General features: G+C 36.8%; 1 protein-coding gene across 1 annotated transcript in view; it reads left to right on the top strand.

Moving 5' to 3' along the window:
* The window catches only part of VWA8 (von Willebrand factor A domain containing 8), a gene marked incomplete at both ends in the record, with an annotated part of 186,826 nt that overhangs the window by 16,519 nt on the left and 151,887 nt on the right, over positions 1-18,420 (top strand). The window contains 2 exons of the mRNA XM_080349876.1: positions 4,928-5,058; positions 7,186-7,303. Of these exons, the coding sequence (XP_080206002.1) occupies positions 4,928-5,058; positions 7,186-7,303 (249 nt within the window). The remainder of the gene's footprint in view (positions 1-4,927; positions 5,059-7,185; positions 7,304-18,420) is intronic.

Here is an 18,420-nt window from a genome sequence, read left to right as displayed (position 1 = left end):
TTATCTTTTCATTTATACTCACATGGAGAAATATGATTTACCTGTGTACATCTTATACCTTCCTTTGAAGCAATTGACTCGGAGGAATAAATGATAAATGAGTTTTATGGTCTTATCCAAGGAGTAACCTCCCCCTTTCTAAGCCCCCGCAAACACTCGCGGCTTGTTTCCTCACCATCGCAAGAACAAAAATTTTTGGAATGAAGACCATTTCCATGAAAAATTTATGAGGAAAAATAGTATTCCAGTGAAAACTGTCTGTGAAGCAACTGCACTGTGAGACTTTGTAAACTCTTTGGGCTCTGGGCATCAGCATAAAATTGGAAGAGCAGCAGCGTTTTACGTGTGAAGTGCCAAATGAAAGCAGCTGACAGCAGGACACACCGGAGCGCCTCCCTCCTTACCTTGGCCACACTGCCTCCTTCATTGTATCGCTCTCTTCCTTCATGGTCCCCCAGCCTCAACAAGCAGTGAAATAGACTCAGTGAGCATTTTACCTTTTCGGAGTGTGTTTATGTTTTTAGGCAAAGGCCTCTCTACCTGTTCCCTCCTTCCTCAAGCGTATTTTACTGTGGCCACCCTCTGTGCGGGATGTACTGCAACCTGCCAGGAAAATCTAAAAGACCCCTTTGGTAACTGGATGGGGAGGAGATCTTTTTCCCCCTCATGAATTTTTGCCTCCCCCAATAAAGTAACCATTCTCAGGCTCTGAATATGCACTTTAGCAAATGTTCAGGGTATGCTGAGATCTTTTTTATTCTGTTGAAAATTATATATATTGATGTCTTCTAAGTGCATGTTGGTTATTAAGTGATTGACCAAACTAGAGTCATACAGGGACATGGGCTCTAATGTATTTTGTACCACATCTGGAATAGATATTCTCAGGAATCATTTCGTGTAACTGCCTCTGAACAGTGGGAAGAGGTAGGTGTCTCCTTCATTTATAGTATTTCTTCTGTAGGTGGGACACAAGGACTTGCCAGCAGATGCTGCCTGCTATCTCCAGTGCATCTTATGGCTTCAGTGAGTGTAGCGTGTGCCAAGAGTTCGAGTATGAGTGAACTGGAACATTTCCGAGGCCAGCATAGCCATTTCAGTCTTGGTTTTATCAAAAGCTGATTTGTGGATCAAACAACAGCAGCTGCTACATTTGCTTCAAAATCCATCTACAACATTTTCTTCTTTTCTTATTTGGGGATTTCTCCACTCAGCTTCAGCTACTCACTTCACGAATTGTTTGTGCAGATTCTGCTAGGTGTTGTCCTACTTATCACATATTACAAAGCAATATCATGCGATTTCTTTCGCTGGCCATCCTTGATACACAGGAATAGCAAATTGTAGCACCGACTACTCTCCTGCATGTGCCAGATGGCGTCTTTGAGAATACACTAGAGGCTTCCTACGCACCATCCTGCAGATTAAGAATATAGGGCCAGCTACTCAACTGGTGCAAATCAGCAGAGTGCCACTAAACAGATTGTACAAACCCAGTTTGCGTTAGATGCTATCTGACTCGTGGGATAATTAATAAAAATTCCTGTAATATACATACTGATGCTTCTTTCAGCTAATATGCCCTGTCTTCTAAATGTCATAGAATATGATTATATACTGCTTGTAGTGAAGTTAATATACGGTACTTGAACAGAAATCTTTTTCAAGTCATGTTAGAGAAAACGTAAAAGCTTTTCAATGTAGAGGCCACAGTAAAAATAGTCTAAATATATAGAAATGGTATTAAAGATACGTGTATGTGCATCTCAAGTTCCTTTTGAAAAGCATACTGTGCTTTGGAAACAGTTTATGCAGCATACATTGCATGTACAAAGAAAATCTTATATTCTTCTGATTTTAGAAGGACATAACTGGGAAACTGAAATAGGCTTAATACCTGGAGCGATGTGCAGATATGACATGTGCCAGTATTCCCAAACCCACGTTAGAACAGAAGGAACTGAAAAGTGGAAGCTGCTATCATGACAATTCACCTTAGGGAATACTTGCTTTGAATTTTCCACATTATTTGTAATGGGCTTCCTTGGAGTGAGTTTGCAGATGGTCAGTGTGCTGGCTGTGATTTTGCATATTAATATTTTGGACAAAATTTGGACTGTTTAAACACAATGACAAGAATATAAGTGCCTTATATATTCAGGTTTGCCGGGGGATCATGTTCCTAAAATTTTAGGGGTTTTTTTGGATGCTGTACACTTATGTTCTCTTTTACATGACAGTTTGTCTTGCAGATGCTGCTGAACACTCTTAAATGTTGTTTCTATTTATAGTACTGCTTTTAAATCTGACCCAAGTTTTTTCTTGAGGCCATCCTAAAAAGAAAAAAAGATGGCTACACGTATTTATGTGAATTACACCAGAGGCATTTGTACTGTCATGCTGCCAAAGCTGTTTTTGCAGTGCTTCTAATGCATGACTTTTGATGTGAAATAATTGAGTGTTTCAGCAAGATTTTCAAGCTTATTTGACCTCCTTAAGTAAAGTAACTTTTTTAAAATTATTTTTTTTAATTTTATTTTTGAGAAGAGCTATTGTAAAAATACAGTAGAGGCACATTGTCATATCCATACAACAGGTAGACTAATAATGAACAAGCTTCTCAGTGAGATCTCTGTTTTGCAATTTTAATGGTACTTTTAATATAATACTTTTTATTTCTGTGGTGCTTTTCAAATTACCATACCTGTCCAGTAGTGAAGTTTTGACAGAGCAGTTCTTCTGGTGTCATGTATTGCCCTTTATTTCCCAAAGAATAGATGTTGTAGGAGCTTTTTTAGTTTTCTTGAAAATCTCGTAGAAAAGAGCATGTTATTCTCTGTGAGGAATTTATTTATATTTGACTTGTTGTGTGTGGTATGTGTTAGGTGTATAACTTTTGGAAAACAGTATTGCAGTGAAGAAGAAGAAAATATTCTTATATTCATATGATCTTACCATACCATATGTGAGAACTAATCCTGGGCATGTCAGTGGAAGTTACTTAAAAACAAACCAGACCAAGGTTGAAATGTTTATTTACAATTATTCTGCTAATCCTAACACAAAGATTTATTGCCTATGTGTGTGTATTTTTCCTGTTCATATTGTTTTTAAGGATATAGATTTCCCTGCAAGTGGAAGATTTCAAGTGGTTTTCCTGAGTGCCACATCAAAACATTCAGTTAAAAATGTTTATAAAGTTTTCGTTAGCCACCTTTATGCTTGAAAAACCCTTCTTGTATCTCATACAGTCATTTGGTACTGTTTCTATGATCTTACAAAAAAGGAATTTAATTCTGGTGTACAAAGTTTCGAGGGTGAACTGAAACCCCTGAGAGCTGAGGGGAACTATTGCTGCGGTGCTGAACTCTCCCCCACACGTGCTGCATCGGGAAAGCTGATGTAAAACTTGAGGCTTGATTTTAAAATTTTGTCTTCTAATTGCAACCGGTAGCCACAATGAAAAAAGGTAAATAACCAAGTGTTCATTTGAAAATTTCATTGCCTTTGCTTCTTTCTTACTGTACTTCAGCATTCAAGACACCACCCTTGGAGGCTCCAGCTTCAAACCCCATCATCAGTCTTGTCAGACTGTGCCGAAAGGAACCATATATGTTCATGCATATGTAAATCGCCCTCCTGGCTTGCTTGTAGTCTTCTTTTCCTCCTGCACTAGTGCTTTTTGCTTGGGTCTGAGAAAGGGCCAGGCTTTGCTAGAGCGTATGGGAAGGAATATTCTGGGGAGAGAGTGATGTGTGGCAGTGGGAATGGTGCCCCCATTCAGTGTGCTCTTTCTGCACAGTACTGCCAACATTTGTATACACAAGGTAAAGGTTTTAGTTTAATTATATTATTAATTATAATATTATATATCACATATATAATATTATAATATTAATTATATTTAAGGGTGGATGTCAAGAGGATGGGACCTGACTGCTTTTGATGATGCCCAACAACAGGATGAGGGGCAAAGGGCACAGACTGAAGGTTCCATCTGAATATGAGGAGAAACGTCTTTACTTTGAGGGTACCAGAGCGCTGGCACAGGCTGCCCAGAGAGGCTTTGGAGTCTCCTTCTCTGGAGACATTCAAAACCCACCTGGACACATTCCTGTGTGATCTGCTCTGGTGAACCTGCTTTAGCAGGTGGTTTGAACTGGATGATCTCCAGAGGTCCCTTCCAACCCCAGCTGTTCTGTGATGCTGTGATAATCAGGCTATTGCTTTTAAAAATAATATGGGAGTTGTATTCTTAATAGAAATAAGTGGATCTGCTTTGAGTTTTATTTTATTATGATTTTGGAAGCTGTGTGATATTGGCGTAGTGATATTGCAAGGTTTTAATTGCTTTGACAATTTAATTATGTGTTTTATTTTGTCAAAATCTAAAGAGGAATGCAGCTGTCTTTTAAGTAAACAGCAAATCAAATATATCCCCAAACATTAATCTTATTCTGATGCAAGCACAGTATTTTTTTTTGTGTTCATGATTCAAAGAAGCATTGGGATGTAGGCTGGATTGATATTTTACAAATTAGTAATAACATATCTATATTACATTAACTGATGCTGAGGAGTCCAGTCAACATTGGGTAATAAAACCCAGTCTTTGAGTTGATCAGTTTAATGTGAAATGAGAATCAACAACATTATTTTCCTGTTTTTGTTGGGGTTTTTTTTGAAGAATGAAGTTGAGCGGACAAAAAGGCAACAGGTAAGATAGGTATATAAACTTATATGTACATTAAGCAGTCTAATATGTATGGTGTGTGGAATTCCCTGCTTTTCAGCTGTCCAACTTTAGGGCAGCACATCTTTGTGTCTTTGTTTTATTTTTGCAAATAAGAGCAAAATAATGTGTGAATGCCCAGGTATATGACATTTTTCAAAATTAAATAATGTGTTCTGTCTTTGTGTTTCAAAGTGACAGATTCATTGGCCCAGTCTGTAGTCCACCATTTGAGATGGATAATGCAGAAAGATCTTCTTGGCCAAGATGTCTTTCTTATTGGTCCTCCTGGGCCTCTCCGGCGATCTATTGCCATGCAGTATCTGGTAAGTATGTTGGTTTAAATTCATGGAGATGTAGTCACTGATGTCAGTTAATCATTTTATTACTAGCCAAATTGTAAAAAGTAGTCCTAGAAAATCTTACAGCAAGCTACTTAGGAGGTAAATAAGTTCTTCCATAGATGTGCTTTCCAAAGTTCAATTTTTGTTAGGGACAAATAGAAAGTACAGATATTTCAATACATGTTTTTCTGCTTAAACTCCAGGGGGAAAAAAAGTTGGAAAACTGTGTTACCATATGCTATCACAAATGGAGAAACAGTTTGTTCTAGGCATTATGTATGTTAGAAGATTAAGATATCTGCCTGCTGTTACAGGCAACAAATTGGTTTTGCTTCATTATATAAAAAAAGAAGTGAAGGAAAGGATTTAGGAGAGGAGTGTTCTGAGTAACATTTGGGAACAGTTATAAGTGATTAGAAACAGTAGATGCATGTATGATCCTCCCTTGGAATGTGGGAAGGACTTGCCTACATCCATCTGCATGAACCATGGCAGCACCGTGTGCAAAATTTCACTTTTCAATTGTCTGTGCTTTTAAATTATCAGGAAAAGGGGGTTGTCTGCCCCAAAAGGTGACATGGGTAGGACTTTGCCATGAGCTCTATATAGAGTCCAGTTGGGTAGATGGACCACAAATGGAGTTATGTGAACAATTGTCATAAAGATCAGCTTTACATTTAAAAAATCAAAAGATACTAATTCAAAGACTAGTTCTCAGAGATAAAACGTCCAAGAGAAAGCTGCAAGATTGTGAGCTTTGGAAAGGGAGCAAAGATCTCTTCAGCAAACCAGATACACTACTTAATAGCTAGATGCACTCCTTAAAATAATTGAGAAGAGTTTGGTATAACCTAAAAAGAGGACTTAGGAAACACCTGATATCCGGGCATGGGACATAGAACGTATGTCAGTATTTGTATCGCTGTTTTTATGTACTCGAGCTATGTTAGGAAGGCTGCAGTTACTGTTTCAGTGCCATGCCAAACAATTACGTGAAGACTGGTCTTTGCACGTGAGCTGATACACACTGTGATCCCTTTAAAGAAACTACATAAGCCTGGAACACTTTTATGGGCTATTGCTGAAAGCTAATAGTACGTGTTCTTACACGGGACTAATTGTTGAAGAAAACTCTCTTGTATTTCACTTTCTGTTTTTTTTCCCTTCAATTACAAGAAAGTCCAGTTTTATCTACCTGCAGCATAAAGGAATTGGTGGCTTTGTAACCAGTAGGCACTGAGAAAATGGAAAGGAAATAATTTTAATTTTCTTTTTATATCTTTGCTCTATTTCTTTATACAGCTGTAGTTAAAAGTTGCCTCTTAAGAGAGATCTGTTAACTATATCACACCTTTTGTTGAGGCATAAGGGCTAAGAGCATTTCGGGATTAATCTGTTTCCTAGCAGAATGCATGCTAGCCCAGGTTGGAAATGGCAGAAACATCAGGTATAAATGCATGGTTTGGTTGGTTTGTTTGTTTGTTTGTTTGTTTTCCTTTAAGATGGAAAATTCTAAGCATATCTCATATTGAATCAAAATTAACAAAACAATAAGCCAAGGGTTCTGACTTTTTAAACAATCTATAATTTTACACATACAAACTGCATCTCATGTCATTAAAGGGAGAGAAGAACGATACAGTTCATCAGGGTACTGACAAAGCATATACAGGTAATATCACAACTGAGTCACAGTATAAGTGTTACTGAGTGAGAGTTGAAGCTTTTCTATGTTTTATGGAAAACTTCTGATTTTCATTCATGATTTGCAGATGCTGATTGTTTTTCAGAGTCCAGAACCAGAAGGTTATCTTACAGGATGTTACAGATGTTCAATGGAAAGAATATATAGCTGGTTATTATGTTTTTAGAACAGGTTTGGGGAAAATAAAAGTTTATCGAGCAGAAATTCAAACCAATTTGTTTGAGGCAGAACACACTGTGAACATTTTAAAAATATGAGAGATTAGATTTTGTTCAGAGTTATTTCAATTCACTGTGCTGCTGCCTAGAACTTTTTGTACTATTATACCACTAGACCTATTGTTAAAGTTCACTTTCTGGGGTTATAATCTTATTTTTGTGGTAACTTCAGACTCTTGTCCACAGGAGCTAACGAAGCGGGAGGTTGAATATATTGCACTATCAAGGGACACCACAGAAACTGACCTCAAACAGCGACGAGAGATCCGGGATGGTAGCGCTTTTTATCTTGATCAGGCAAGTTGTAGTCACACACCACCTAGTCATTGTTTACAAGCAGTCTGGAGGAAATCATGGTTTCTATGATGAAAAACTAGTACGTGTATTGCAGACTAATTGACAGGTTTCTGATGAATTAAAAAGTCTTATATAACACTCTTGATCTCGTTAATACTGAAAATGTTATCTTTACTCAAATCCAAGATTACTCTGTCTCTGAGTACCTCAGGGTTGATTTAGGCAGACTGTCTTTGATGTACTTCTCTAAAGAGGAGTGAGATCCATTCTGTGCAAGTTAGACTATAGTTTCACAAGCAGTTCTCTTGGTGTGTCTCTTACCTAACACTTGTAGAACATTAGATCAGGAGATTCATTTTAGGAATATATCTAGTTTCATTGACAAAGAGTCTAGTTCATGTATTTTAAGACTGCTCTGTGTTGTGAAACACAAGCACAGTAAATGGAGACAATTGTGAGATTTGATTCAAAAGCTCACTGTTGATCTGGATTAAAATAATGATTTAAACACTTCTGCCATCAGTATTTCCCCAGCTCCTTAGCTGGTCTAGTACAACCACAGAGTGATTTGAATTAGATAAGATTTCTCTTTGTAAGTTATCAAGAGTGCACCTCCCTTTCAATTATGCAGGTAAAATATACACTTCATTTAAAATATCCGATTTTGTATGCAAGTTAGGTTTCTGATTAAATAGGATGTGTTGGCTTCTCTGATGTAGTGTGAATTTAAATTTGTTACCTAAACCAGTTTTCAGTTGGTGATGCTATAGAGGTTTTATCATCATCATCATGAATGATTTGTGAGTGTAAAGGGAGATGGGAACAGGAGAGGAAAGAGAATCTGGAAGATTTGTTCTCTGTTTTAAAGAAACACTTTTTTTTAAAATTTATTTTTAATTTTTTTTTTTAAATTCCCAATGATCTCTTTTGCAGTCTTCAAACTTTAAAGAAACCTTTAAATAGATTTTCTTGAAACCATGGAAGATCCTCAGAATGAAGGATAACAACTAATCTAAATATGGGGCAGGGGTTAGTTACTTTTAGGACTTCAGATTATCTCATGCTTATCTGGAAATATGAGGGTTGCACAATATGAGATAATTTAAAGTACTGTGCTGTGGATTAGGGCTGTAAATGGCTTCTCATTTACCAGAGAACAGGAGCATTTGTGCAGGCTGTTGGGTTAACTTGTTAACTTACGTTAACTCCATGCCTAACTGCTCTTATGGACAGCCTCATCCTCACACTTTCTACAGGATAGTCAAAGTAATCTGCCTGTGGTGTAAGCATATTAATTAACTAACATTTCTAAGAACCTCTCTGTCAGGGACTGCAAGAAGCTCACCAAGATGTGAGGTGGTCTGTTAACCCTGTATTCATCTGAAGACTTTGATCCCCATGTAAGTATGAGGCAGCTTGCTTCACTTTGTACAAGCTGATCTCGCTTCAGTAAGAACACTCTACAAAAGTTAGCTTTCCAAGGTAAAGGTCTAAGATTACCTTTATTCTCCAGTTTGTTGGAAATTATCGATTAATAGGTTTTTATAAGAATCCAGCACAGCAGTACTTCAGACCAAGACTCTCATTTAGCAAGATACCAAAGTTCTAAAATCAATTGAAATCGTCATGTTTTTCCTCAGCTCATGTGTTACTCATCACATATGTAACCAGTGTATGTTTAAGCTCTGAGGGGAAAATCAATCATTTGTATTTAGATTAACATTTTTAGAATATTGGAAACATGGACTATTAATCTCATAGATAGGGATGTTCCAGCTTAAATTTGCTAACCCTATGTTTTAGTTAAAGACACATAAAATATGGTACATTGTTATGTTTAGAACTGTCACAGATCTAATTCTAGCTCAATAAGAAAAACGAATAAAGTTTTACAGGTTACACTGGTTTGAGTTTTAGTTAGTTCACTTAATGATTTTGAGGTTTGCCGATGACTGTGCCAATTCAAAACATTACAGAAACTGGACACTACATGTCTTTAAACCCCAGACAGAGAAGGCTATCAGAAGGTAGCCTTAACAAAATATTCCCAGGAGAGCGTGGATTGCTCTCATCACCATAGGTGAGCTAAAGAGAAGGTGAACTCATATGAAAGACTGGAGATAAAGCTCTGCTGTTCAGATTTACATACTATTTCCTTTCCTGTTGAATGTCATGACACCCCAGGGAAGACAGCAAAGCTTCCAAGTCTGGTTTCTGGATCATCCACTGTATGAATTCTGTGGCTCAAATAAAACTTAGCTGTTGGTTAAGATAGTTGAGGCTCTTTGCATGCAAGTCAATGTAGTAGTGTAATTATCTTACACTTTGAATAATAATATACTACAGCAAAAGCTGGTATCTTGTTACCAGAAATAACTTTAACATAGTGGATCATCAGATTTGCAGACCCACAAACGTTTGCAAAATTGTCTGTGAGTGATTGTTAAGATATTGTGATTGTTTATAGCTTTACATTTACTAGTGACATATTAAATACTTTAAATTGATATCTTGGAGGTTTCAAAACATCTGATACGTTTTAACATGAAGTTACTGAATATGACTGCAGATAGTTATTTAAGATAGATTTGGAAGATGGTGATTTGGAAGCAGTGACTGGAATTCCATATTGAAATGTGTATTGAAGTGTTGGGGTATCACATATCCTTGCATATTAGCATTTCTTAGTACTAGAGTGGATCAAATGCCATAAGATTTGGAGTTAGGAAGTTAGAAGAGGCACGGGGAAAGGGTTTTGTTTACCTCAGAAATAGGGGACCACTAAAATAAAGGTCAACACTGAATTATCAGATTCATTCCAAATAAAAAGAACGTAAAATAAAGGGCTTATAATAGGTTAATTGTTAATTACTTTTTTTCATTCAAGTACTGACAGCAGGAAATTCTGGTTTTTTGTCTTTACCTTAGGCCATTAATTTTGGTTTTCAGCTATTAATTCACTGTTAAAAGCCTCAGAAATGTCATTATTACCATTATTCAGACAATTAAGTAACCTCTTGCTTTTATTCTGTAATTTATTGCATGAGCTAATTATGTTGTGTATCAAGTAATTAGTTAGAATTACTTTATATTACTTAAATGGCAGCTTCAAATTTTGCATTTATTGATAGAAGAACTTGTCTTGCAGAGAGTTTTTCTCATTCTTTGTAGCTGAGACACCAACTTGATTGAACCAGTATGGAGATCCTAATATCAGCCTATAGTATTTTCAAAAATTAAGGAATTAGATTTGATATTTTTATGTTTGAGTTTTGTTTGTTTGTTTATTTCCCCATTTCTGATGCAGTTTTGCTCTTTATCATGTGTATACAGCTATAAAAGGCATACCTCTGGTTTGAATTCTTATTTCTACAGCCTCCTACATTTTAAATTATTACATCTAAGGAAATCCTACATTAAAATAATGTAGTTGATGCAATTTGGAGAGCAGCCAACCCATTTTGTTGGTATTTGAGAGGTTCAGCACTCCAGGATTGTACCACAAACCATGTTGCCTGGCATGCCCAGTTTTGCTTACTCTGTGTCTTCCAGCTTTTGCATTAAATGAAACAAGCTTCCCGAACACAGGCCATTTTATTAAGTGTACAGTCATTTTTGTTTGGGACAGTCAAACTAACTGAGGTTGGAATAAGTAGAAAAATATGGTTATGTTCTGAAAAATTACAAATAAAATGTCATGTTTTTGAAGATTTTCTGATTAAGCTGTATCCACTGAGTAGATAAGTACGTGTATACAGAATCAGACTAAGTTTTGGTGTATCTTTGAACTATGTGAACATACTCATTTTAATAGAACACTTTTGCATCCCTTACTGTACCAACATTGTAAGTTATACAATGATAAAATTTAAAACTGATTGTCAAGATACCAGAAAAATTATCATCTACCATGGCTTGAAAGACCGTGATGTAGTAATCAATTGAACACTTGGAGTAATGGAAATGACAGCTTAAATCATCCTGCTTGTAAAATGAACGTGACATGAAACCCCATGGAGTAGCTCTACACAGACTTGAGTTTGGAAAGAGAATTATAAAATAAGATACACGATGAGTAAGAATAATTCAGCTTTAAAAAAAAAATAAAAATCAATTAGCAAGTGCAAATTGTGTAATTCTGTGACTTATTATCTTACTACCTTGGAGTGACAGTGGATTTTTGCTGAGCTGGTAAGTTAGCCACAGCAAAGGCATTGTCAGAAAGCTCAATTTAGTTGGCTGACGGTCACTGCGGTATCTGTCTGGTACAGGGAGCTAGAAAAGTCTGTAGGAGGAAGATGCAAGCCATACAGTACTCCAGAAGTATCAGTATTACTAGTAATTTTCTTGTGTCAAGTATTGCACAGAAAGAGGGAAATATTACGTAGAAACAAACATTTGGATGAAGTTAATCTGTGTGTTTAATTCCTTACAGATTAAAATGGAAGGTGTGGGGTTCTTTTTTCTTATGTTTGTGACTGTTGCATACATATTCCACTTTCTTTGCAGATAGTATTTCCTACATTGCAGGAAGGTACAATACTTTGTAATATGTAGGGTCATAACACTCACAGGCAATGTGGACTTGATGGATAGTGCCCTGAATCAAAGCGATTTATGAGAGATAAGTAACTGCATAATTTTTAGATATCTGTCTTCATTTCCCTTTTATTCTGCTGCTCATCAGGAAGAAAAATTTAAATAACCCATCTCCCTTACTCAAGATTTGTATAGAATGAAAACGAAAACGCCAAGGTTTCTTTGTTTGTAGATATCTGCACTGATAAATCTGTTGAGGAGCTCAGATTTCCTGCTCCTGGGTGCCTGCTCTCTGCCCAAGATGCAAAATATGTCACATACTTGATGTAAATGTACTGCTGTACTAATATACCTGATGTAAAGCAGCTAAAATGGCCCAATTGACCCTGCCGAGGTGAGGACATAAGCTCTTGTAAATACAGAGTGCAGGCACTGTTGCAAAAACACCCTGACTCTTGTGTTAGTGGAGGGGGTGATGGAAATAAAACAGATAATTCGTCCATGTGGTAGTTCAGAAAAAGAAGGAAGCTGAAATAGATGACTAGGGAAGCTAAAATCAATACTACAAAATGAAAGACTGTTCCAGCTCTTGTCATATTAACATATTTATGATCTTACAGTGTGTTGATTCACTTCCTAGGGTAAACTTTTCTAGCCTAGTTTTCTGATTTGAAGCTCCAGTAAATTCAGGGTGTTTCTTTTTTAGTTGCTTTTCATTCTGTGCTGTGGTGTTGCACCATGAATTAGGTGCTCACCAGTTTGGGCTGCTCTTCCTCATGGAAACATGAACTCCAGCTGACAGCTGGAGTCTCCCTTTGGGTACCACTGCTCTGGTACGCTGCAATTTCTCTCTTACTCTTTTTTTAAAATTTAATAAAAAAGGAGTGAATAACAGTGTTAAGTGAAACCTGCCCTGTAATTTTCCTGACCTCACAGGGGAAAATTAGCTGTAAAACCCACCCAGAAAACACTTGATTAACTCAGTAGGGAGATCGTCTGAATAGTGAAGATGTAGGCCCCTCCTCCATTACAGACGGTGGAAAAGGTCCAATTATCTAGTTCGTGAGTTACTTTTAACCACATTAGTTTGGCTGTAAATGATTTTATGATTCTATTAGTTACTATTATGTTGATTTTAATAAAACCTGAACATCACATCTGGAATATATGTAGCTCAGTATTGTGGCCTAAGTGGTAAAATGTGAAACTATAGTTCATCATCCTCTACAAAATGAAACATTTTTTAACAAAAAATAGAATACACATTTAGGTGAATAGTAGGTCTGTTTTTAATCTCATCTTTGACTGGCATTATACATTCAGGACGTTTTTATTAAATACATGTTATTTTAAGCAACTAACAAGATTTTACAAATATTTAAGGAAGAAGATAACAGTAAGGTTTTAATGAAAGTTGACATTGTTGCTTTGAAACTGGTTGAACACGGCTTTTAACAGCGCTTCATCTTGCTACTTAATTTTTGATTATACTTTTTTTTGGAAGTATGCTATCACTTCAATCCATTAAATAATCATCCATTTCAGCTTGGCTCAACAGCTTTCCTGTTTGCTTAACCCATGAGGGAAAACAATTTATATTTATTTATATTGGAATTAAGGAATTAAGGTCTAAATTAAGGAATTAAGAGGTCTAAAAACTGAAAAAATATCTTGAAAGATTTTCTTTGGTAGAGGCATACCATTAGACATGCTGTTCACTCTAAGATATTTTAAAATCTACCGAAGTAGATTCCCCAACAGGAAACATCCTTATATGCTTCACTGCCCTTAACATCTGTTTGCACATCTATCTTTAGACTGTGTCTAAATTTCTAGAATAATTTGCTACTTCATGGAAGTATTATTAAAAAAAAAAAAAAAAAGATAGTTCTCTTGCATCTTCTTAAAAGAATAACCTGAGGCACTTACAGTAAATTACAAGTCTGGGTCAGTGTCCTCTTCTTTCCATGGTAAGATTAGGAGTAAAAGCTCATAGCGTGTTCCATTCTGCATCACTGTCATTTCTTTTCCTGGTATTTTTTACATGTTGGTTAGTTTTAATGATTTAAATTTGGAAAAAAAAAAAAAAAAGGATTAATTCTATTTGACCTGTGGAAAAAGATTTAGAATACGTCAATTTCCTTTGAGTTTTGTGATGCTCAGTGGGTTGCTGGGGCTCAATTTAATGGCCACCTCCCATGCCTGGAAGACAGGCCCTACCTGCTGGTAGAGAGAGTGCAGAGGAGGGCGATGAAGGTGGTGAGGGGTCTGGAGCACAAGACTGATGAGGAGCAGCTGAGGGAACTGAGGCTGTTCAGCCTGGAGAAAAGGAGGCTGAGGGGAGACCTGATCGCTGTCTACAACTACCTGAAAGGAGGTTGTGGCATGGAGGGTGTTGGTCTCTTCTCCCAAGTAACAAGTGATAGGATGAGAGGAAATGGCCTCAGGTTGCGCCAGGGGAGATTTGAATTGGATATTAGGAAAAAAATTCTTCATAGAAAAGGTTATGAAGCAGTGGAACAGGCTGCCCAGAGCAGTGGTGGAGTCACCATCCCTGGAGGTGTTTAAAGGGCATTTAGACAAGATTCTTAGGGATATGATTTAGTGCTGGAGTTAGGTTATGGTTGGAATTGATGATCCTGAGGGTCTCTTCCAAGTGGAATGATTCTGTGATTCTATTCTACTGTGGATTTAATAGTCCAAGTTCTGTTTGCCTGCTGCAGCCAGTCACCATCGTGTTAACTCAAAACCAGCCAAAGTTTTGTATTATCTTTACCAGATGGTTGTTAAGGATCTCTTTTCACTGTGAGACGCATCTGGACATTACATTGTTGTGATGTTTATGAGATACAGGAGTGAGTGGAAAGACTTGAATGGAAGAGTTTGTGTGGGATATTGTACGGATGGTGGGAACAAGATATTACATTGGAAGAGACATCTGAAATGGAGGCTGCAGATGAAGGGAAACCTGACCTCATTAGCTCTCATGGTCACTGAGCTACTTGTTCTCTTGTTTTTCCATGTTATATTAATAGTTACAGTTGTAGTGCTTGAGATGTCATTATAGGGATCCGGTTTTCAGAGCAGTGGAAAGTAATCTTCTAAAAAAAAAACCCAAACTCATCTTGAGTTTCAACTTTCATCTCCTGAAAAAGAGGCAATTACTGATTACTGTTGGGCAATTTCTAGCAGCATTTTTTTTACATAGTTCCGAAGCATACCTTGTGTATCATACTCAGAATGATGCCCAGTTTGAAAAAGTGAAGCCCTTTCTTCACAGATTTCAAGGCAACTAGGGTTTTCTGGTTCACGCTAAGCATTTTCCTAAGAGAAGACAACTACCATTTCCGTTCTGGTATTTTCAACTATGCTGTTAAAATTTCTTACGCCTTTACAAACTATTTTGGTTAGCTTTAAAAAAATGTGCTTCTTTCTCTGGTATTTGTGCATTTCAGTATGTGCTTTGTGGTGAGCTTTTTTCTGTCCTTCTTCCCTCACTGACACTGTATAACTTCATCCATGTGGTTGCTTATACATTGTGATTTATGTCAAAATTGGGGTTGACAGCTCTATTTTGCACTGTTCAAGTGGAGGAGCTCACCGTGGTTCAGCTAGAGGAAAGACGATGAAAGTCCACTTAGACTTGTCTTGTTCCTAAGGTGTTTTTGCCTTTAAATATAAAAATATGCTTTTGCATGTGCAGTGTGAAATCAGAGTAAGCGATCTGCATTACATCTTTGTTCCATAAAGCCATTATGTGACTAGTTCCGTGTGAGGAACTTCTGTTCCCGGCTTATTCCCTGGAGCAGATACCCAGGTTCCCATTCTCCCTGTGCCCTCGGAGCACGGGTGGGAGGCAGCAGCCTCCTCCGATGAGCAAAATAGTTCCCCGCTGCAGTTACAGTAAGTCTGAAAGTAAACATTTAAAAAATCCCCCTTAGCCTTTTAACAAGAGTTAATACTTTTAATCTCAGTTTTGTTGTCAAGGTTGTACAATATAAACCTCCCCTGTCAAATTGTGTTTCGTGTTAAACATTTAGAATAAATGAGACTAGTGAGAGAGGGAGGCAGCACAGCTATTTTTTGGTTTTCATTATAGAATTGTGAAGATTTGTTTCTTGGAAGCATTTTTTAAAAATGATTTTTCAGTGACAGGTTGCAAGCTTACTTTCCCTCCTCTGATTTTTTTTTCATGCATTTTAGTTTTCATACCAATCCATCAATACAGAGAAAACAGAAATAATGATTCAGAGGACGCCTTATACTACACTCAGCTTACTGCAAAAACTTGTTACTCATTACCAACCAGAATGCAGAAATATAGTTTAGCCAGGGATACGCAGCTGTTTCGGTCTTAAGAACAGGCTTTATGGTATTTATCATGGCAATTTTAGAGGTAGATGAATCATGCATTTATTTCATTGTATTTTGGAGAACAATTTCCAGTATTTCAGATATACTTTGGAGATACATGAGGAGCACAGTTTGGAGGAAAGCCAATCAGAGTAAATTAGAAACCCAGTGGTTGTGATTTTATTGTTGTTACGGGGTGTCTTTCCATTAAGAAGTGAAAAACCATGGTTCTTTGTCAGCCTTCCTTGAAGCTGATTATAGAAGGTCCATAGAGGTAGGCAAACCTGATCTGTAGCATACCTTTTGAAATGTTCTTGTGCTGAGCAATAGATTTTTGAGTATAAAACTTCAAACACTTTCCAAGTTCAAGAAACTGTGTAAAATTTTGATCCTATAAGCTGATGATCAGCAGGCAACGCGCTTTTCAAGATCATGCTGCTAATGGAGAGCGTCTTCTTTCTTGAATTTGATGGTTGGTATATACTTCTGCACACTCACAGTCTTCCCCTGCAGCAGATTGTCATAATGTACAAGCTCAGGAGATACTGGAAGCCTGTTGTTTCAACAAGCCTTCATCCATAGAGTGCGTGTCTCATCATGAGTCAACAAGATTCTATGGATACTCAAAATATTTTGAAACCATATGAACAGAATGTGTATTTTCCTCTGGTTAGTAAACCTCAGTCATAAAGTCTTCATAGACTTATAATAGTCAGAATCCAACCAACTTGGCAAATAAGTTGTTTGTTAAAGCATATTCTGGCTGTATCTCCAAACAGCATTTAGTCAAAATAGCATTTTTTTCATGCCAGGTATTGGACTGGCCACTGGAGACTCAGGTTTTCTATTCAATCAGGTTGGAACAGATCTTTGACTTGTACAATTACCTTTCTAGAGAAGAATGTTAGGACAAAATTTGTCCTTTGTATAAATTTTATGGGACGGGGAGAGAGGAATTTTATATTGCCTCAGTAGAGTATGAGGTCCTGAATTAAAAAAGAAATGAATTCACGTACTGATTGCTTTTAGAAAGAATTGGTGATTCAGTGGAAGAGAAATAATCTGGGGACTATATACTTGTTTGATGGGATTATTCCAAGTTCTTCACAGGTTCCTACTGATTATGAGACTAGATATTGAAATGTTATACAAAATACCTTTCAGAGAATGCAACTCACATCTCGAGATGTGTACCAGGATTTATGAGTGTCTTTTTTTAGTAATATTTGCTTGAATCCAGGTTAGATTCAGGAATTATTTTCATTTTAATAATGATGTGAAAAGCTTACATCATGGCTAATTTGCCAGTAGTTATTTAGGCTTCTATGCTGTACCTAAGAAGCATCTAAATTAGTTAGTCTTATCATTTAGTGTCTTCTTTATCTTCTCAAATGGATCTCTGGTTCTCCTGCATGCTTAGTACCATGTGGCAATTAATTTGTTGTGCTGAACTGTTCTTTCTAGTTTATGGTTATGCTTTCATCCTTGATACATCTGCTTTCATATGTATGTGTTGGTTTTATTTTGTTGTTGTTGTTGTTTTCTTTTTTTTTTCCCCTGGTTCTTCTTTGTTATTCTTTCCCATATCTTCCTTCTTTTTCTCTGTTCCAGTTTTCGACATCTATTGTATTCATCAGAGATTTCCGTCTAGCATCATATGACACGTCCTTCTGTAGGAGTTAATAGGAGACATACCGGGAAGAGATTTCATTTGTTCTCCCTTTGCAACTCTGCTTGTGTCCAAAATTGTGTTAAAATGTAATAGAAATGCAAAGGAAGACTCTTTGCTGCCTCTAAATGCTGCCTGTGCCTAAACCTGCCCCATTATTATCTGATTAAACTTCTGCAAATTGGAAGTAGACAAGAATGCATTGAATTTCAGGGTCTTCTACTGGACAGTAATTGTGAATATTAGATAGGAAGTATAGTTAATTTACCTGAGTGAATGTCATTGCATGAAAGCTGCACAAAATTACCAGCACCAGCATTCAGTTTTACATTTTGTCTCCACATTATGCACTTAAGTATACAGCTACATATGAACAACTAATAAATTGAAACAAAGAAAAGTATAACTTTCTGTCCCAAAGGCTCCAGAGGATTATCAAGTTAATGGCTCCATTTTGATCCTGATTTTGTAGAAAACCACATTCAGCCAGGGAATATACTTCTAAATTTTTTTAATTTTATGACATTTTTTTTTACATCTGATAATTTATGACACTGTTTTGT

Source organism: Nesoenas mayeri (genome assembly GCF_963082525.1).
Source record: "Nesoenas mayeri genome assembly, chromosome: 1".
In the NCBI taxonomy this organism is placed as follows: domain Eukaryota; kingdom Metazoa; phylum Chordata; class Aves; order Columbiformes; family Columbidae; genus Nesoenas; species Nesoenas mayeri.
The sequence above is the reverse complement of the archived record's forward strand: the minus strand, read 5'-3'. Positions and strand labels throughout refer to the sequence as shown.